The sequence below is a fragment of the Suncus etruscus genome, chromosome 4 (assembly GCF_024139225.1).
Source record: "Suncus etruscus isolate mSunEtr1 chromosome 4, mSunEtr1.pri.cur, whole genome shotgun sequence".
NCBI classification, from domain to species: Eukaryota; Metazoa; Chordata; class Mammalia; order Eulipotyphla; family Soricidae; genus Suncus; species Suncus etruscus.
In genome coordinates this window covers 45,862,744-45,884,905 of record NC_064851.1, presented here as the reverse complement: position 1 = coordinate 45,884,905, position 22,162 = coordinate 45,862,744, and the positions used below count along the sequence as shown (strand labels likewise).

The 22,162-nt window shown below is 43.4% G+C and overlaps 1 protein-coding gene across 1 annotated transcript; it reads left to right on the top strand.

Moving 5' to 3' along the window:
- Window positions 1-1,890: 1,890 nt before the first annotated feature.
- TMED5 (transmembrane p24 trafficking protein 5) lies at window positions 1,891-17,418 on the top strand. Its single transcript, XM_049772287.1, has 4 exons — window positions 1,891-2,179; window positions 11,216-11,313; window positions 15,635-15,818; window positions 17,115-17,418. The coding sequence occupies exons 1-4, from the start codon at window positions 1,985-1,987 to the stop codon at window positions 17,331-17,333; spliced, it is 696 nt and encodes a 231-aa protein (XP_049628244.1). The 5' UTR covers window positions 1,891-1,984; the 3' UTR covers window positions 17,334-17,418.
- Window positions 17,419-22,162: the final 4,744 nt, after the last annotated feature.

Sequence of the window (22,162 nt, the reverse complement as noted above, 5' to 3'; positions counted from 1 at the left end):
TATGATTACTAAATGCCCTTCTGTCCCTCATCCAGCTAAAATAGAGTAAAAAAATCATACTTACCCCAAATTTCTAAGATATAGATTAAAAAGAAAGCTCTCACCTTACAGGACGAATTGTGGCAGAAAATTTACTGAGAAGGTATGGAATTTTAGTAAATAAACTTGCTATATCGTCTTTCCCTTTTTGTTATCACAAATCAGCTTCTCTCAGACAAGACAATGGATCGGCTCCCCAATCTGCTTTATCTTTTTCACATCTCTAACTTCCTACAGAACAGTGAAAATACAATAGATAAGCAAATTTAAGCCAAATTCTAAAATGTCATTCCATGTTGTTTCTAAAAATTTAGGTTTCCTGTCCATGTGTCAAATAACACTTCTGATATTCAACAATTCTCATGCTTCTAGCGGGCCATTTATTGTCCAAGATTCCTTCCCTTTCAACTGCAGTGGTTAAAATTCTTTCTTCAGGGGCTGGAGAGAGCTCAAAGAGGTGAGGGCAGCGCTCATGCTTTGCAAGGAGACCCAGTTTGGATCCCAGGCACTACTGTAAGGTTCTTAGAACTTCTGGGTGCGGCCCGTAATCCATTCCCCAAAAAGGTAGATTTGCACTACCTATAGCGAAGAAAAGTATATCATGCTACTAAAAGACCCTAAACCACGTCATCTTTGGACTCAATACCATTGCTTTTGTTGTGTATACATCCAACACACACAAAAAGTATTCTTAACCCCTCACGTATTAATAAGAGGGAGAGGATTAATTCTTTTTTGCAAAAAGTTCAATTATTTTTGTTTGGTTGGCTGACTTTTGGGGCCCTGGTTCTCAAGGGCTTACTCCTGGCCCTCTGCCTAAGGGCCCAGAAACGGTGCCAGGGATACAAGCAGGGCCAGTTGCTTGCAAATTCAAGCGTCTTATCCGATTGTGCTCTCTCCAGGCCTGAGTTATAGTTTGAAAGCTATTTGTGCCCTCTCAAGAACTGATCCTACTTTTTTACCTGTAAGAGGTTAAGGGAAAAAAAAAAAGACAACCTCCTCTGCGATTTTTCTCCAACCAAAATACAACCAGAGGAAAGAGGAAATTTCCCCGCAAGGGGCGAGCAAGCGAGAGCTCCCTGAGCACCCAAGACGTTGCTTGGGTGAAAGATCCACCTGACGACAGCGCACACGCCACGCTTCCCGAAACCAGCTCCTGGAGTCTGGGACCGTCTTCGGGCACCGAGCGTGGAAGCTTCAGACACCACCCGTGGGAACAACGAACCCGCAGCGGCGTCGAGTTCGAACGGCCGCGGGAGCCGTTGGGGACGCCCCTTGCTAGGCCCCACCTCGTTCCTTCCAGCCCGGCCTCCTCTCCGCCCCTTCCCGCCCTCTGCGCAGCCTCAGTGTGAGTCCTCCAGCGGGGACTCTTGGGGGAGCGCGGTTGACTAGCGTACGTGCCCACCTGCTTGGAACTACATTTCCCATAATCCCACCAAGGCCTGCGCCAGGAGCGCAGTTGACTATCGTAAAGGCCCCTTAGTCTCGAACTACATTTCCCATAATCCCACCGGGGCCCGCTGGGGAGCGCATTAAACTAGCGAACAGGCCCATTCGCCTCGAACTACATTTCCCACAATTCCAGCGAGGACTTTGGGGAGCGCGGTTGACTATCGTACAGGCCCATTCACTTGGAACTACATTTCCCATAATCCCGCCGGGGCCCGCCGGGGAGCGCGTTAAGCTAGCGATCGGGCCCACTCGCCTGGAACTACATTTCCCATCATCGCCTTCTCGATGCCCATTGGCGCTGGGAAGGCATGGGAACCGGCGGCCGTCAGGGTGTGAGGCAGCCCGAGTTCCTTCCCCGCCAGAAACGGGAACTGGGAGCTGGTGGGGTGCAGAAGGCCGGCGCTTCCTCTCCGAGGGCTCTTGGGCCTCCCTGGGAGCCTGGGCGCCCGTTCCCCCACCACGTCCCGCGCGCCCGGAGCGCTCCCCGACCGGGATGGGCGGCAGGACCTGGCTGTCCAGGCCGGGGCTGCTGCTGCCCTGCCTGCTGCTGCCGCCGCTGCTGCTGCCCGGGGCGGCGGGCTTCGCGCCCTCGCTGGACGGCGACTTCACCTTCACGCTGCCCGCCGGCCTGAAGGAGTGCTTCTACCAGCCGATGCCGCACAAGGCGTCGCTGGAGATCGAGTACCAAGTGAGTGGCGTCTCTCGCCCGCCTGCCTGCCTGCATCAGCCCCGCTGCATCCCGGCGTCCCCGCGCGCTCCCGCGGCTAGACTGAGGCGGCCCGCCCGAGCGGTGGTGGCGGCGGCGGCGGCCGCCCGGGAGTGGTTGGTGCGCGCAGGCGCGGGGGTGCGGGCTTGGGGGTGCGGGGCGAGACGCGACCCCGGGCCGCGAGTCGCTGGGACCGGGCGTGGTCCCCTGCTCGCCTCCTGGGCTCGCCCCTCTGGGTTGCCCAACTCGCAGTTGCTCCGACTCGTACACGTTGTTCTTCGCCATTGGACGAGCTGTGGTTTGCGAGTCAGCCTTTCCCCCACTGGCGAGCACCGCTGACCCGCCTGTCGTCCTCCTCCTCCTCCAGGAGCTGACGGCTGTGGCCTCTCAGGAGATTCATGGGCAGCCAGCCCAGTGTGGGGACTGTTTTGAAATCATAGGATGCATTCAAAGTCTTCTCAAAGAAATGAGATCTTAGTTGTAGAGGAAGATGTACCTCTCAGGGTAAATGCCTTCTATGCCGTCTTCCCCCCATCCTCCGTTTTTTTTTTTTTTAAATGGAAGAATGTTCTATGGGGCTTTACCCAAACTGTCGGTGCTTGTTCCACAAACTGATTTCAGTGTTCCCAAAATGAAAACTGTGGCGCAATTTATTTTTTGACCTTTTGGTTTTGTTTTTGCTTGGGCCACACCCGGCAACTCTCGGGGGGTTACTCCTGGCTCTACGCTCAGAAATCGCTCCTGGCAAGCTCGGGACACCATGGTATCCATCGCCGGGATCGGACCCAGGTCGACCGGGTGCAAGGCAAGCGCCCTACCCGCTGTGCTAATGACTTCCACACCAATCTTTTATTTTTTAAATTACCAATAGTGGTTGTGTGTTTATGGTTTGGGGCCACACCTGGTGATGCTACTTCTGGCTCCGTGCTTGGGGGATAGGAGGTATTCCTATGGACAGTGTAAGATCAAACTCCGGCTTCCCTCATTCAAAACATGCACTCAGCATGTCTCACAGCTGTCTCTCTGGCCCCTTCACTAAGCAGCGCTCAATAGTTATTACTCCTGGCTCTGCGCTCAGGAATCACTCCTGACAGTCGGGGGGGGGGGGGATCTAATGGGGAAACCATATGAGATGCAGGGAATGAACCCTAGTCCGTCCCTGGTCGGCTGCGGTCAAGGCAAACGCCCTCCCGCTGTGCTCTCACTCTTATTGATTTGATTCCCTTTTGAATTGATTGAATTGATTGAATTGATTCCCTTTTGTCCTTCCTTTATAATTTTACATTTTAGAAGCTCATACAGAGAAACTTTTTTAAATACCGTCACTTGTAAAGCAAAACAAAGTTCTATACAATTTTCATGGGAAAAACTTAAATAGATGCATAAAATAAACAGTAAATTTATCTAAAGTCGAATAGAGAGAAAAACAGACTAGCACTCAATATTTCTTGCTTTCCCATCTAGTTCAAATGTTTAGTTTTTGTGTTTTCTTTTTTTTTTTTTTTTTTTTCGGTCACACCCGGTGAGGCTCAGGGGTTACTCCTGGCTATGCACTCAGAAATAGCTCCTGGCTTGGGGGACCTTATGGGAAGCCCGCAACTGTCTAACCTAGCTCGCCTAAGGCGGATTCCTTACGGCTTCCGCCATAGCTCTGGCACCCTTATAGTTCAAATTTTGACTGATAAGCTAGCTACCACAAGTCAGTAATGGAGGAAAGGGGTGGTACCTAGACCTGAGGACGAGCTCAATTTTCTGGAACCTCAAGTCAAGGGATATTGACCTGCTTAAAAAGCAGGGCATTCCCCCAAAGTATGATGCTTTAAGAAAACTGGCACGGCACTTCCTTCTTTTCTTCCTCCTTCCCTTTTGGCTTTCCCTTCTTCCTTCTGGAAAGGGCTCCTAGAGAATATAAATTTGAATCTAGAATGATTTCTAACTAAGAGGAATACTCTGTAGAAGACCTTTCAGGAAAAAGAACAAAACACCTTTGAAAATGGCATATTGTGGGGCCAAAGAGAGAGCACAGCAGTGGGGCTTTTGATTTGCACGCAGCAGACCCAGGACTGACTGGTTGTTTGATTCCTGGCATCCATATGGTCTCCGAGCCTGCCAGGAGTAACACCTGAGCACTGCTGGGTATAACCCCCCCCCCAAAAAAAAAAAAAAAAGGAAAAGAAAATGGCATATTGTGTTTTGGTGGTGGTCTATATAATGGACATTTCAGAGTTTTTATTAGTCTTTAAGATTATAATTTGAGGAAGGAGTGAAAGACTAAAATTTGCCTGAGTAATTACTCATGCCCAGTCATGAAACTTGCCTTGTGTGCATGCTAAGCCCCTTTTTGCCTTTCTTAAACGATTTAATAATGGTAATACAGTTTCAAAAGTGTTTCCAATTGATCACTGATAGTGTGGAAGATGGATTTAAGGAGATAGAGCAGAATTAAAGACAAGAAAACCAAAATGGGGCTGAGTGAAATCATCCATATAGGAAAATAGTTTGTATGGGTTGGAGATGTACTTGAGTAGTAGGAAAAATGTGTATAAAATTCTTCATCCACAGCATAAAAATAAAGGGAAAAAAGCGGGGGGCTGGAGCAATAGCACCTGGGTAGGGCATTTGCCTTGCACATGGCCGACCCGGGTTCAGTCCCTATTTAATTCCATATGGTCCCCCAAGCCAGCCAGGAGCTATTTCTGAAAGCAGAGCCAGGAATAATCCCTGAGTGCTGACAAGTGTGGCCCCCCAAAAAGCAAGCAAGCAAGCAAACAAACGGGAAAAAAAAAGGTATTATAGGGCAAGATTCATAGGGGTGGACAACATGCTTTCTGCTGGCAGCCAGGTTTCATATTCTGGCACCACATGTTCTCCAGTACAGAGTAGGGAGTTAACCCTGAGCGCCATCAGATATGATGCCTTCACTTCTCAAAAAATTCCTAGTATTTGAGTTGGGGGAAATAGAAAAGTTGTAGGGCAGGACTTGCATGCTCAAGTCCTGGTTTTATTACTCAGCAATGTGGTTTCCTTAAGCACAATTGAGATTGGGAGCAACTCAAGTATCGAGGCAGCAAATGGATGTGGCCCAAAAAACTATTTGCCCAGGTATTAGGGATTAAATTTATTTGCTTTGGATTTTCCTTTGGGGGGGGGGGGCATATCTGGCAATTCTCAGGGTTTACTCTTGACTCTGCATACATGAGTCATTCCTAGAGGTGCTCAGGGAATCTTACAGGATGTTAGAGATCGAAGCTGTGTTGACTGTATGCCAGGCAAGTAATTTATTTAATGTATTCCAGCCCTTAGCCACTTAGTATTAAGAGCTACATGTCAGCTTGGAGAGAGAGCGCAGCAGTAGGGCATTTGCCTTGCAAGCAGCCAAACGGTGGTTCGAATCCCAGCATCCCATATGGTCCCCTGTGCTTGCCAGGAGCGATTTCTGAGCACAGAGCTAGGAGAACCCAAGTGATGCCAGGTGTGACACCCCCTCCTCCTGCCCCCAAAAAAGAGCTACATGTCTAGAGATGAAATGCTTACTGAAGGGCCCGGAGAGATAGCACAGAGGCGTTTGCCTTGCAAGCAGCCGATCCAGGACCAAAGGTGGTTGGTTCAAATCCCGGTGTCTCATATGGTCCCCCGTGCCTGCCAGGAGCTATTTCTTTTTTTTTTTTTTTTTTTTTTTTTTTTTTTTTTTTTTTTTTTTTTTTTGTGGTTTTTGGGTCACACCCGGCAGTGCTCAGGGATTATTCCTGGCTCCAGGCTTAGAAATTGCTCCTGGCAGGCACGGGGGACCATATGGGACGCCGGGATTCGAACCGATGACCTCCTGCATGAAAGGCAAACGCCTTCCCTCCATGCTATCTCTCCGGCCCCCGACAGGAGCTATTTCTGAGCAGACAGCCAGGAGTAACCCCTGAGCAGTGCCGGGTGTGGCCCAAAAAAAAAAAATGCTTACTGAAATCCCAACTTTTTTTTTTTTTTTTTTGGTTTTTGGTTTCCGGGTCACACCCGGCGGCGCTCAGGGGTTACTCCTGGCTCTATGCTCAGAAATCACTCCTGGCAGGCTCAGGGGACCATATGGGATGCTGGGATTTGAACCACCGTCCTTCTGCATGCAAGGTAAATGCCTTACCTCCATGCTATCTCTCCGGCCCCCAGAAATCCCAACTTTTATATATATTTAAGAAATAAAATGTGTAAAATTTCATATATATAAAGTCTTTTATTTTTTTTCGGACCACACCTGTTTGACGCTCAGGGGTTACTCCTGGCTAAGCGCTCAGAAATCACCCCTAGTTCGGCAGGACCATATGGGACGCGGGGGGACCGAACCGCGGGCTTTCCTTGGCTAGCGCTTGCAAGGCAGACACCTTACCTCTAGCGCCACCTCGCCGGCCCCATACATAGTCTTAATCTGGCGATAGAATACATCACTTTGTGGTACAGAGATAACAATTACCTCATAGAGTAAATGATATGAAAATAGGAGTTAAAGTGGCCATAGCAGCCTTCAATGCAGCCAAGCAGAACTCGAGCCTGATGGACCCCCATTTGGTTCCCCAAGTATGACCCAAAAACCAAAAAAAGAAAATATGAGTTAATCAGTGTTCATAGACCTTGCCTAGCACATAGTAAATAGCCAGTGACTATTGGTTATTTTGTATTACACATACCCTGGTTTGGTTTAGCTTTTACCTTGCATCTTTTTTTCTTTCTTTAAAATTGGTTGTATTTCTCTGCACTAGGAGATCACTCCTGATGTTGTTCAGGGATGCTAGGCAAGCACCCATTCCTTATATTATCGTTATGGCCCCTTTGCATCTTGTTTGATTTTGGGGCCACACCCAGAAATGCACTGAGCTGCATTCCTGGTGAGCTTGGGGGACCATATGTGGTGCCAGGGATTAAACCCTGGTCACCTGTGGCAAGGGCCTTACCTGCTGTACTCTTTCTGGTCCATGAATACTTACTTTTAATTTTAGAAATTTGGGTGTCTTGTCATCTTCCTGGATTTCTCTGGTTCCTTCCTTTAGTTTGAGAAGTTCCGAGGTGTATTTTTGTTTTGTTTGTTGTTTTGTTGGGTGGTTTATTTTTATTTTAATTTTTTTTAGCCTTTTAGGGTCAGACTATTTTGGTGTTCAAGGGCCACATTAGGGATACCATATCAGTGCTACTGGTTTTTTGTTTTGTTTTGTTTTGGTTTGGTTTTGGTTTTTCGGGCCACATCCATTTGATGCTTAGGGGTTACTCCTGGCTAAGCGCTTAAAAATTGCCCCTGGCATGGGGGGACCATATGGGATGCTGGGGATGGAACCGAGGTCCTTCCTTGGCTAGTGCTTGCAAGGCAGACACCTTACCTCTAGCGCCACCTCGCCGGCCCTGCTGCTAGGGTTTTAACCTGTGTTTGTATACACTGAAATGCTGAGCAAACATACTTACCCCCTGTACTATCTTTTGGCCCCAACTGTTATTTCTTTGAATAGGCTCTTTGTTCCTTTTTCTACCTCTGGCAGACCCACAGACCCATTATTTATGTTTCCTCTTCTGATGAAACCTGGTAGCTTTTTTTCATTTGTTTGTTTTTTGTTTTTGGGTCACACCCGACTGCACTTAGGGGCTACTCCTGGCTCTAAGCTCAGAAATCGCTCCTGGCAGGCTCGGGAAACCACATGGGATGCCAAGATTCGAACCACCGTCCTTCTGCGTGCAAGACAAATGCCCTACCTCCATCCTATCTCTCCGGCCCAAAACCTGATAGTTTGAAAGGCTTCTTCAGTTTTCTTATGTCATCTTCCATTTGAATTCCTACTGGACTTTTATCTTGAATTTCATTTATCCTCTATACTAAATTGATCCTGTTAATTAGGTTCTTTGAAGGCTTCAATTTTCAGTTTTGGTGTTTTTCATATCCAGGGTTTCTGTCTAGAATTTTTATTTTAGGGTTACATCCAGCATGCTCAGGACTTACTCCTGGATTTTCACCCAGGGATTATCACTCCTGGTGAGGCTTGGAAGATCATAGGGCGTGCCTGGGATCAAACCCAGGTTAGCAACATGCAAGGCGAGCACTCTACCTACTGTACTATATGACTTTGGCCCCATCTGTGTAAAATTTTTTTCAAGAACTCCCTTGCTAGGGATTAAGCTATGCATGAAACTCAATCATTAACAGTGTTGTAAACCCTGGTGCCTTAAATTTTTTTAAATTTCAAAAAAACAACAAAGACAAAACCTCTTCTTCAAAATTTACTTTAATGCATGAATAAATTGTTAGTGTGCTTTTGATTTTTCTCATTGGGTTTCTTCTTTTTGATTGATTCGTTGGTTTTTTGGCTACACCCAGTGGTGCTCAGAGGTTGTCACTTTTGGCTCTGCACTCAGAAATCACCCCTGGCAGGCTGGAGGACCTTAGGTCAGCCACATGCAAGGCAAATGCTATCTCCCCACACTTCATGGTATTTTAAATTTGTCTGTAAGACTCCCCATTTCATTTCCCTGAAGGTAAGACTGATTTCTAAGAATTTTCTTTCATTGTCTTGGTTTTTGGGTTTTTGTTTTGGGGCCACATCCGGTGATGCTCAGGGGTTAGTTACTTCAGGTTAGGGGCACCAAATGGGAGAGGGGAGAGATCCTGGGTCAGCATGCAAGGCAAATTCCCTACCTACTGTACTATCTTCATTGTCTTTGGATTCAACTTATTCTCACATTTGCTTTGAATTTCCAATAGTGGGTGCTGTGGCTCTTGGTGCTCTGTTTTTGTTTTCCAGGACCTGGAGTGTGAGGAAGCAAAGAATAGATTTGTGTGGGTGGGGTAGGTGGGGGGGGGGTTTGCAGAGAATTTCTTCATTGTCTGCCCTGGGTGGGGAGGATCAGTATGAAAGTGAAAAGCCTAGCTGCTCCCTCTCCTTGTCTAAGTTCAAAGATTGGGATCAGAGAACCTTCCTCTAGGCCCAGTTTCAGTGCTGGAGTCTGTCTTGCTAGAATTCCCATGGCTAGAAGGGTTTCAGTATAACTCACTGTGTCTGTTTTCCTGCCCAAGTTCCTGGAAAAGTTTATGTAGCTTGTGGTTCTCAATGCAAGGGACACTTAGCTTTAATGTTCTCAGAGTGAGATTCTGGCTACTATGCCAAGTAAAACCTTTCTTAAGAAGCTTATTGGGGGCTCGGAGAGATAGCACAGCAGCGTTTGGCTTGCAAGCAGCTGATCTAGGACCAAAGGTGTTTGGTTCGAATCCCGGTGTCCCATATGGTCCCCCGTGCCTGCCAGGAGCTATTTCTGAGCAGATAGCCAGGAGTAACCCCTGAGCATGGCCCAAAAACCAAAAAAAAAAAAAAAAAAAAAAAGAAGCTTATTGGGCCAGAGCGATAGCACAGCGGTAAGGTATTTGCCATGCACACTGCCAACATGGGACAGACCTCGGTTCGAAAACTGCATCCCATACTGTCCCGCGCCCTTCAGGATTTACTTCTGAGTGCAGAGTCAGGAGTAACCCCTGAGTGCAGCAGGGTGTGACCCAAAAACCATTAAAAAAAAAAAAAAAAAAAAAAAGGGCAGCTTATTCTGGACTCCAGGCACTTCCCTGCTTTTGGCGTAGATTCTCCCTCTCTGGGTCATAATACATGTTCTAAAATTTCCAGTGTTCACAATCTAGTCATTGCACTCAGCTTTAAAAAAATATTTTTTGGTTGGCAGGGCAGAGCAATAGCACAGCAGTAGGTCATTTGTCTTGCAATGCACTGGATCTGAGTTTGATCCCCAGCATCCCAAAGGTCCCTCTAGCCTGCCAAGAGTGATTTCTGAGTGCTGCCGGTTGTGCCCCCGCCCCCCTAAAAAACCTAATTTTTTAAATATATTTATTCTTCTTTCTGTCCCCTTTTTTGTGGCAGTGATTGGGTTTCACACACTTGGTTCTACTGGAGATTGAAGTGAGTCATACTTTTTGTCTTTGTTTATTTGGGCCACACCTGGTGATGCTCAGGGTGAGCTATGCGCTCAGAAATTGCTCTTGGCTTGGGGACCATATGGAACGCCGGGGATCGAACCAAGATCTGTCCTGGATTAGCTGTGTGCAAGGCCCACCGATGTGCCACCGCTCTGGCCCCTGTTCTTTTTTTTTTTTTTTTTTAAGTCCCTTTAGGTGTCTCTAAGGGATTGATTTATTCTGGATTCCAACCCACAACTCCTACAAGCAAACCATGACACTGGCCCTTTAAGCCATCACTCTTCTTTTTTGTTTCTACTCTGGAGATTCACCTGAAGGCAGTTATAGGAAGATTGCTTCAGTAATTACCTGTAAGGTGTAAATTTAGATAATAGGAATTAAAAAGTGGGGGTACTGGGCCAGAATGAGTAGTACAGTGGTAGGGCATTTGCCTTGCATGTTCAATCTCCAGCATCCTATAAGCTCCCCTGAGCCTGGCAGGAGTGATTTCTGAGGAGAGTTTTGAGTAGAGCCCAAAGTAACCTCTGAGCACTACTGGGTGTGGCCCAAAAACAAACAAAAAAAAGTGGGCGTAGGAGTATAAATATTAAAAAATGAATAGAATTGAATTAGGTGATCTTTCTAGCCTTAAAATGAGTCTGACTTCTTTAACTAATTTAATTTAGAAAGGGGGCTGGAGCGATAGTCGGGCATTCTCCTTGCACGCAGTCAACCCTGGTTCCATCCCAGGCATCCCATACAGTCCTTCCAACTCTGCCAGGAGTGAATGCTGAGCAAGGAGCCAGGCATAACCCCTCAGCGCCACTGGCCCAAAAACAAACAGAAAAAAAAGGAAAGTATTTTTGTTGTATGATTTACTTTCTTTTTTTTTTTTTCAGGCCACACCCATTTGATGCTCAGGGGTTACTCCCTGGCTAAGCACTCAGAAATTGCCCCTGGCTTGGGGGGGGAGGGGAGGAGGGGGTCGAAATTCCGTCCTTCCTTGGCTAGCGCTTGTAAGGCGCCACCTCTCCGGCCCCATGATTTACTTTCTTAATTTTAATCATTTATAATGTACCCTCTTCTGTACTTTTCCATAGGTTTTAGATGGAGCAGGATTAGATGTTGATTTCCTTCTTGTTTCTCCACAAGGAAGAACTTTAGTTTATGAACAAAGAAAATCAGATGGAGTTCATACGTAAGTAATCTCTTGAGTTCCTTGTCATATCTATCTGTAGGTATGCTATTGCAGGCAAGGCAATTTGCATTTTTTTTTTAATTTCTGGTTTTTGAGTCACATCCGGCAGTGCTCAGGGGTTATTCCTGGCTTTACACTCAGAAATTGCTCCTGGCAGGCTTGGAGAGCCATATGGGATACCGGGATTCGAACCACCGTCCTTCTGCATGCAAGGCAAATGCCCTACCTCCATGCTATCTCTCCAGTCCAATTTGCATTTTTCTTGGTAAGGAGAAAAAGTTAGTTTTGGGGTCACAGCCAGTGGTGCTTAGAAAGACATGTGTCAGGGATCTAATCAGGTTTCCTGCATACTTTGCACATGCTCCAGCTCTTTGAACAGTCTCCCTAACCCTGATGTATATATAATCATTATTAAAGATTCTATATGAGCATTTTTGGCCCCCACCATGAGCACTTTATTTTATTTTTGGGTTTGGGGGGCATACCCTGCGGCTCTCGGGTTACTCCTGGCTCCACACTCAGAAGTCACTCCTGGCAGGCTCGGGACCATATGGGATGCCAGGGATCAAACTTGTGTCCGTCCCAGGTCTGCAGTGTGCAAGGCAAACGCCCTAACACTGTGCTATCACTTCAGCCATATGAGCATTTTAAACATTCCTTGATAATGGTCTATCTTATACAAAATTGTCTTGGATATCAGGAATCTAACCCAGGTCTGTCCTGGGTCAGAAGTGTGTAAGGTGGGGCCGGAGAGATAGCATGGAGGTAAGGCGTTTGCCTTTCATGCAGGAGGTCATTGGTTCAAATCCCGGCGCCCCATATGGTCCCCCGTGCCTGCCAGGAGCAATTTCTGAGCCTGGAGCCAGGAATAATCCCTGAGCACTGCCGGGTGTGACCCAAAAACCAAAAAAAAAAAAAAAAAAGAAGTGTGTAAGGCAAACATCCTATCACCGTATGAGCATTTTAAACAGTCCGTAAGATCTGCTTTATACAAAATTGCCTTCTATTCACAAAACTGTCTATTCTATTTTGCATTTTGGTTCTAAAATTTGTCTTTACTTTCAATAGTTTTTATTTAAAGTTAAATAGTGTTGTCGGTGTTTACTCTATTGTGGCATTTTAAATTAAAATTGTGGCCTTTATGATTACAAGATTTCCCTTTCCCTTTTCCTGTTAGGTATGTATGAAAGAAAAATATCTCCCCCCCCCCCCTTTTTGGTGTCACACCACCAACCCCAGCCAGGTTCCACCTTTTTTTTTTTTTTTTTTTTTTTGGTTTTGCGGTCACACCTGCCAGTGCTCAGGGATTACTCCTCGCTCTGTGCTCAGAAGTCGCCCCTGGCAGGCACGGGGCACCAAATGGGATGCCGGGATTCAAACCACTGTCCTCCTGGATGTAAGGCAAATGCCCTACCTTCAGGCTATCTCTCCAGCTCTCCACCCATTTCTTATGGAAATTCCAAATCTCTTCTCTTCCCATTTTCCCCCACCCATGTGAGAATACAGTTCAAGAGAATGCTGTCCTTCAGACTTTTCAGCGTAGCCATATTTAGGAGTTAGACACTTTTAACTGTAAGGGTATTAAATCTGAAAACAAAAATTTCAACAGGAATTCCCCACAGCACTCTAGGTCATATTATCTCATAATTATGATATCTAACTTATATTTTTTCCTTTCAAAATTGCTCTCCAGATTCACCAGCATTTGCTTCAGGTTCTGTTCAAAAGTTAAATACACCTTGAAGAAAGAAATGTTTATTATGAGTTAGGAGAATGTAAAGAATGGGGGGGGGAGAATGAACTAGGCTCTGAGCAGTATAGTGGAAAGATCAATTGACTCTAGCCAGAAAACAAAAACTTCTGTTTTTTTGTTTGGTTTGGTTTTGGGGCCACACAGGGCAGCACTCAGGGGATACTGCTGGCAGGCTCAGGGAGACCATATGGAATACTGGGAATTGAACCCAGGTCAGCCATGTGCAAGGCAAATGCCCTACTTGCTATGCTATTGCTCTGGCCCTTCGTCTGCTTTTAACAGGCTATATGATCATGGAGAAATATCTTTTTTTTGTGTGTGTGGTTTTTGGGTCACACCCGGCAGTGCTCAGGGGTTATTCCTGGCTCCAGGCTCAGAAATTGCTCCTGGCAGGCACAGGGGACCATATGGGGGGCACCGGGATTCGAACCGATGACCTCCTGCATGAAAGGAATACACCTTACCTCCATGCTATCTCTCCGGCCCCTGGAGAAATATCTTAATCTTTGTGAAAAATACTTAGTTTAATAGCATCAATTATGCCTACTTTCAAGTGTGATGGTAAAGATGAGATAGAATCAGTATATGAAAACAATATGTAAACTATAAAAGGGTCATGTAAATTATAAAATGGGTATAATTTTGGCTGTTTTCTCTTTCATGTGTGTTATTTGGGCCATACCCAGCAGTTCACAGGGCTTATTACTCCTGACAGTGGATAGGAGGCCATGTATGGTGTCAGGAACAATCAACCATATGCAAGGCCCTTCCTTGCCCACTATACTATCTTTGACCCCTCCTTTCATTTATAGTATTCATGTTAAAATTCAGTCAAATTGCTAATAATTGCTAATGCTTAAATACAAGTCAGAAATAGGAAAAATTGGAGATTGCATGAAAAGAATACTATATTTAGAAGGCTATAAAAATTAATATACGTTCCCTCAAAACTTAAGTAATCTAGCCTATAGGAGATAAGAAAACTTCACAATCATTGACTAACTTTCCATAGTCATAACAAAAAGGCACAACAGATTTTTTTGTGGCCAGTAGTAAATGTCATTAGCTTGTACAGTATTTTGTGTTTACAGTTTGTCTATAGATCATTGGAAAATTACTTTGCTAAATTAACTAACCAAGCCAGTGATCTTGAATGTGAGGCTAACTTACAAGATCCTAAATTCAGAGGCTAGAGAGAGAGAATACATTGAAAAGGTGCTTGCCTTGCACATACCTGACCTTGGTTTGATCATCAGCATTTTATGATTCCCCAATCACTACCAGAAGTAATTCCTGAATGCAGAGCCAGAAGTAATTGCCAGGTGTGACATACTCCTTACACGTAAGTTGTTTTGATGTGTGGAGCATTTATTCAGTAGGGGGAATGCCACTGAGAGTAAAGCTCTGGTTATTGATCAGTGACACATCCTCCCTAACCTTTGTAAAAAAAAAAAAAAAAAAAAAGTGTTTTTTTTTAGTTTTTGGGTCACACCCGGCAGCACTCGGATTACTCCTGGCTCTGTGCTCAAAATTCGCACCTGGCAGACTCGGGGGACTATATGGGATGCTGGGATTCGAACCACCGTCCTTCTGCATGCAAGGCAAATGCCCTACCTCCATGCTATCTCTCCAGCCCTGTGTAGAATATATTAGAAATATATAAAGCACATAAGAAATAATGGTATTGGGGCCGGAGAGATAGCATGGAGGTAAGGCATTTGCCTTTCATGGTGGTTCGCCCCTATGCCTGCCAGGGGCGATTTCTGAGCACAGAGCCAGGAGTAACCCCTGAGCGTTGCCGGGTGTGACCCAAAATAAAAATAAATAAATAAAAAAGAAATAATGGTACTTAACTGGAAGTCCAGAAGAATGAATTTAGAAAGCAAAACAAAATCTGGTGGCCAGATTCAGAACCCTCTGGTGCCCCTGAGCATTAATCCAGAAATAGAGAATAGTCCTTGAATGTGACCATGTGTGTGGGTCCTCCTCAGCACTGCAAGGTGAGACTCAAAACCCAAAAGATAATTTATCAAATAAAATTGGACTGGAGATGTGGCTGTTAATAAGCACATGTCTAACATGTACAAGGTTCTGTGTTCACTCCCTAGCATCAGGATCCCCACATCGATAGCACCACTACCATGATGAGGCTCTGGTAGCCTCCCACCACCACCACCACCACCACCACCACCTCAAACTCAATTCATCTCAGTTGAAAGACCATATTCACATATGAAATAAACTCATGCTGATATACTGTAGTGTAAATTACCCTTTTCTAAAAATGTGGTCAAAATAACTTATAAGGACCAATGATGTGTGGCTCAATGATAAAGCATCTGCCTTAGATGTATGAGGTTGTGGGTTCAATCCCCAGTAATATGCAGAAATAAGTGTCTATTATCATTATTGAGTAAAAGCCAAATTATATCTAAGTTGCAAATATTTGGTTGTTATTTCTAGGTCTGTCATAAATCTTGTTCTCTTATTACAAATGATTAATCTTTTATCATCTGTTGATATCAAATAGAAGTACAGAAGCTGAAAGCATGCACTTTTTTAATACAGGGTAGAGACTGAAGTTGGAGACTACATGTTCTGTTTTGATAATACATTCAGCACTATTTCTGAGAAGGTTATTTTCTTTGAATTGATTATGGATAATATGGGAGACCAAGAGCAAGAACAGGAGGAGTGGAAGAAATATATTACTGGCACAGATATGTTGGATTTGAAACTGGAAAATATCCTGGTCAGTATGGCTTTCTTTTTACTTTCTTTCCCCCTTGCACCAGGGTTCAAACCCAGAGCCAAATGCAGGCGAAACCTGTGTTCTACCATTGAGCTACAATCCCAGATTGTGATACAAAGCCTCTTTTAGCATCACGAAGCCTACAGCTGGGACAAGAGAGATAGCACAGCCCTAGGGTGTTTGCCTTGCACACAGCCAATCCAGGTCAGCCCATCCAGGACAGATGGTCAAATCCTGGCATCCCTTATGGTCCCCTGCCTGCCAGGAGCGATTTCTGAGCGCATAGCCAGGAGCCACCCCTGAGCTCCGCTGGATGTGACCCAAAAAACAAAAAACAACAAAACAAGAAGCATACAGTTGGATATGGTGATAGACATTGAACCAAGTATTTTATCTATATTATCCCATCTTAATTCTTACTTAACTGACATAGGTCAGCTGCATGCAAGGCAAGCACCCTACCTGTTATACTATCTCCACCCTTTCTTATGAGTCCAGGTGGACTCTATAGGGGTCATCAGGCTTTCCCCCTACCTCTCCCTACACTAATGGGAATGCGCTTTGGGAGGAGGGTGGCCGTTCTAGCACTGGTTTATGTTGGGACAGTCACTGGAAATTTTTTCTCCTTGGTCTCCATTTCAAAAACTATGCGGGGGTAGTGCACCCATGTGTACAATATATATCGATAGTATTATATGCTATAGTTTATATATGCATAATATCCATTTGTATTGACCTTGATACTGCCCTACAAAGCTCATTTCTAATCTTTTTCTGCCTCATTCCCAACCCTTATTTCCCCCCATTTATCCATGTAGGTGCAACTCATGACATGAAGCGCACCACATAGAGTGATGAGTGCAGTTAGAGTAATGACTACACTAAAAACTATCCTATGTGAATGAATGAGGGAAATAGAAAGCCTGTCTCGAGTACAGGTGTAGGTGGCATGGGGAGGAGGGAGATCTGGAAAATTGGTGGTGGGAATCTTGCACCGGTGAAGGGGGGTGTTCTTTACATGACTGTAATCATACAACTACAATCATATTTGTAATCACGGTGTTTAAATAAAGATAATTTTAAAAAATTGGCACAAAAAATAGGTTGTCATAGCAACAGTATAGTAGGGGTAGGGCACTTGCCTACCCAGATTTGATCCCAGAACTGTATAGCCCTCAGAGCACCATCAGGTAATCCCTGCACGTTGCCAGGTGGCTCAAAAAGGGCAAGGGGTAAAGATACTTTTTTTTTAAATTATTTAACAATGTATTTTAAAATAATTCTTTTTCTCTCCAGGACTCCATCAACAGTATCAAGTCCAGATTGAGCAAAAGTGGTCATATCCAAACTCTGCTTAGAGCATTTGAAGCTCGTGACCGAAACATACAAGAAAGCAACTTTGATAGAGTCAATTTCTGGTCAATGGTTAATTTAGCAGTTATGGTGGCAGTGTCAGCTGTTCAAGTTTATATGCTGAAGAGTCTTTTTGAAGATAAGAGGAAAAGCAGAACTTAGAATTTCAAGTTGATGGATGCTGGACAGTGTATGACTGAAATTCACAGGGACAACTATCTCATGGTGATTCAATTACAAATTTTATTAAAAATTTTATGGTAATAATGAAAAGGAAAATATCAATTATAATTAGGATTATTTATAAGTTTTCAGAATGCTGTCAGATATAAATAAGAAAAACAAGTACAATTTTAATGTGAAAAAATAACTTTTGTAGGGAACTTTGTGGTTCCACATGTCATAGATGTTAATAAGCTTTAGGTCTAAATGCAAATGTTTTAAAAACATTTTTGTACTCTGGGGGCAGGAGCAATAGCACAGTGGTGAGGCATTTGCCTTGTCTGAGGCTGACCAGCAGCCAACCTGGGTTCAATCTCCCGCACTCCAATATGATCCCCTGAGCCTGCCAGGAGCAATTTCTGAGCATAGACCAGGAGTAACACCTGAGCACTGCCGGGTGTGGCTCAAAACCTTCCCATAAAAAATAATAATAAAAAGATTTTTGTTCTCATGCAAAATTTATAAATGTGGGAGGTTTTAACATATTAAATTATATAACTCATCTAAGAATTTTGGATTATAGTTTTAGAAGATAATGACTGAACTTTTTACATATGCATCTTCTATTATGTTATGAGAAATAGTTGTATAGAATGAGTTTTGTAATACATCTACTTGAATTTTAAATATGAGTGACGGGGCCAGAGTGGTGGCGGAAGCAGTAAGGCATTTTGCCTTACATGTGCTAACCTAGGACGCACGGCGGTTCCCAAGCCAGGAATGATTTCTGAGCACATAGCCAGGAGTAAACCCTGAGTGTCATTGGTTATGATCCCAAAACCAAAAATAAATAATTAAAAAAGTGACAGGCCTTAAATGCACTGGCTTTGACACAAAGCTAATCCCAGTTTTAGCACTGCATATAGATCCACTGAGCACTGAACTACGAGTAGACCTCAAGCACCACCAAGTGTGGCTCAAAACCAGAAAATCTAAAAAACAACAATCTTAAAATATATTCATATTTATATGAGTCCTGAGTGCAGAGCCTAGGTATGGCCCCAAACCAAAAGTATTAAATTTTGGCTATAGATTTTACTGTCTACATTTATTCTTTAAATTCTCTTTTATATGTATTAAGGTACATTTTATAAAACATAAGATATAAGGGTTAGCATTGATATGCATATTTATTAGTGTTCATGATAACTTTGATTTTATAAAATGACCTTCTGGTCATTATATTTGAGTAAAGACTGCAAGTCTTAAATTATGAACAATACACTTGTGGTATATAAAGAACCAAAGCAAGAAAATACACAATGTCCAATGAAAACAAACCCTTAAAACTCGATCTGAGGTTTCCAAGAGTGAGTGTTTGAAAAGTCATATGGATAGTGCTGAAGGAATATTGGGTGTGTTGCAGTTAATATTATAACCCTAAAACTTAGAAACATTTCAATGAAACCTCAGTAAATGGGGCTGGTATGATAGCACAGGCGTTTGCTTGCATGTGGCCAACATAGGATAGAACCTGGTTCCATTCCAGGCATCCCATATGGTCCCCCATGCCTGCCAGGAGTAACCTCCGAGAGCTGCCAGGTGTGACCCAAAAACCAAAATGAAAAAAAGAAAAAGAAACCTCAGTAAATAACAGATTTTTCTTAAGTATTCTGTATTATCCCTCCTACTTCTATAAAGCATCTGCTATCCTAGCTTATAGGAATTTGGAATTCTGCTTCAAGTATAATTTTGCTTTCAGAACTTTAGGTTATGTGATTTGTAATATTCTTAGATAAGTTAGAAATAATCAGCGTACAAGTATGAGTATAGAATTCTATTGGAATTTTTATTCAAAATCTTTCCAAAACTGAGGTAAATGCCCTATCAGTTACCTTAGTTTGCACAAAAAAAATGCCTCTGAATATTCAGGTAATAGTCTTTACCTGTCCATGAAATTTACAAGACTTACAGGTAAAAACTACTGCATCTTTTTTATAAACTGTGATTAAGTATTCTACCTCTTACGACTAGACATTGTACTCTGTACTTAACACTGAATTTGTTGTATTTTCTACATAATGATTTGTGTCATTGACTTTAAACTTGACAAGAGCTTCAGACATGACTTTTTAGAGAAAAATGAATTTAGGAATATTAAGAACCATTTTATTTTTATAAACAAAGTGACTATAAAAATACCTGTATCAACTGAGTAACATTAAAGCAAAGAAATTTAATTAATTACAAAAGGCAGATCTGCCTTGCCTTGTGAATAGCAACTTTAAAATCAGACTGAAATTAAACTTTTAACAAGCCAATTTTGTCTTTTTCTTAATTATATAAGCTTTAGCTACTACAATATTTAAGGCCTACCTAGAGTCTCACCCTGATAGTATTTGGATCCTATTTCACGTGAATATCAAAGACATAGAAAGTAGACGCCGGAGCGGTGGCATACGCGCTAACCTAGGATGGACCGCAGGTTTCATCCCCCAGTGTTCCATATGGTCCCCCAAGCCAGGAGTGACTTCTTAGAGCACAGACAGGAGTAACCCCTGAGCGTCACCGGGTGTGGCCAAAAAAAAATACATAGAAAGTAAACAAATAATACTGAAATGTTGAAATGGAAATGTTATTCTATGTAAAACGTTTAACCGTAATCATTGTTGTAAAATTTAAAAAGTTGAATATGTATAACTGTGTAAACTGTATGTCTCCTTTCCCAAATGAAAATTTCTTATTTGAAATTCCAAAATTGCTTTAGCATGTAAGCATCTGAAGCATAACATAATAAATCAATAAATATTACTCAAGTTGCATTAGTTTTGGAGACAACCATATTACACAAGTATGGAATACTGAGCTCCTACATATAATAAAAAAAAAGAGAAAATCCCACATCAATTTGTTGTCAATCCTGTCTAGTCTTTAAAGCCTTCACTGAGCTCAGCTAAGTGTGTGATCTTCCATAATTCACTACACTTACTGTTTTATTTCACTCTGTATTCGAGTTATAGTTTATGTACATTCCTTATCTGCGGCCTACACATGCACTGGAAAACAAAATTCCTTCAAGCCCCTTCATTTGTACAAATACTTCATAAAGTACTACCAATCCATGGTTGTTTCTGACTAACAATGTTTTTATAAAAGGGTTAACTTACATCCAGTATCAAAGGGAATAATTAACCTGGGGAAAAAACTATTTCATTCTCAAAGGACCAGTGTTACTGTTTATAGGAGAAAGGTGAAAGACTATAGAACCTTAAAACATGCATTTTGGGCCCGGAGAGATAGCACAGCGAGTTTGCCTTGCAAGCAGCCTATCCAGGACCAAAGGTGGTTGGTTCGAATCCCGGTGTTCCATATGGTCCCCCGTGCCTGCCAGGAGCTATTTCTGAGCAGACAGCCAGGAGTAACCCCTGAGCACCGCCGGGTGTGACCCAAAAATAAAAAATAAATAAATAAAAAAAAACAAATAAAACATGCATTTTATAGTTCTGGATTCTTGCTTAATGTTAAAGAGCTTAAGTCCAGACTCTTACACCTACTCTCTTATCCTTTCCCTCCACTTCATCAGAACCTCCAGATAAAAGACATTTTTACTTTTAAAAAAAGTTAAGTCTTATAAAACATGTACAGGATTTCTATACTAATAGTAATAAAAGAAATCAAAATTTAAATGAAGTGATATCATATTTGTGGATTGTAAGTGTAAGGCTCAACACAATGAAAAATTTACTTCTCCCTAGTTAAATTAAACTAACATTCCCCATTAAAATCCAAGTTTTTTGTTTTTTTTTTTCTTTTTGGTTTTTGGGCCACACCTGGCAGAGCTCAGGGGTTATTCCTGGCTGTCTGCTCAGAAATAGCTCCTGGCAGGCACGGGGGACCATATGGGACACTGGGATTCGAACCAACCACCTTTAGTCCTGGATCGGCTGCTTGCAAGGCAAACGCCGCTGTGCTATCTCTCCGGGCCCAAAATCCAAGTTTTTAAGGTATTTTTATTTTAGTTTTAAGGGCCACCCCAGAGATGTTGAGGGGACAATATGGGATGCCAGGGATTGAACATGGCCACAGGCAAGAGCCCTACAAGTTGTAGTGTCTTATCAACTAGCCCCTCAGTATTCTTAATTCAAGATCAGTTTATATAGAAAGGTAAAGGACCACTCCAACAGCCTTTCAGCTAAGGTTACTTACACTCAAAGGCTATAACGATCAAACTTAGAAAGTTCTGATACAGAAACAGCAATTCCAGAAACAAAATACAGAGACAGGAAAAGCACTACAGAGGTTAAGAAGCTTGCCTTTTATGCTGCTGACCCTGGTTTGATCCCTGGAGCCAAATAAAGTCCCCTGAACACTGCCAGAAATGGTCCCTGAGCACTGGCAACCCCTGCAAAAAAAAAAAGCAATGGGTTGGGGAATTGGCTCAAAGTGCAGGCAAGAGTTGGCATGCAAGGGGCCTGGGTTTTCATCCCTGACACAGAATTCTAAAAGTAGTTCACAAGCATAGCCAGGTAGGTTGCCCTCCCTAAGGTGTCACACAAAACAAAAATGATCAAACTTATACATCCTACCTGTTGCACTATCACTCCAGACTCATGATTGTTTTTTCTTAGACTAGTAACAGGATGACAAAATAAGCTGTGGGTGGGAAAAAAATACATAAGGACGGGTCCGGAGAGATAGCACAGCGGCGTTTGCCTTGCAAGCAGCCGATCCAGGACCAAAGGTGGTTGGTTCGAATCCCGGTGTCCCATATGGTCCCCCGTGCCTGCCAGGAGCTATTTCTGAGCAGACAGCCAGGAGTAACCCCTGAG

Coding starts and splice junctions, on each gene's coding strand:
- TMED5 (XM_049772287.1), top strand. CDS start 1,985: ATGGGCGGCAGGACCTGGCTGTCCAGGCCGGGGCTGCTGCTGCCCTGC. Junction 2,180..11,215: donor CGCTGGAGATCGAGTACCAA/GTGAGTGGCGTC, acceptor ACTTTTCCATAG/GTTTTAGATGGAGCAGGATT. Junction 15,819..17,114: donor TGAAACTGGAAAATATCCTG/GTCAGTATGGCT, acceptor TTTTCTCTCCAG/GACTCCATCAACAGTATCAA.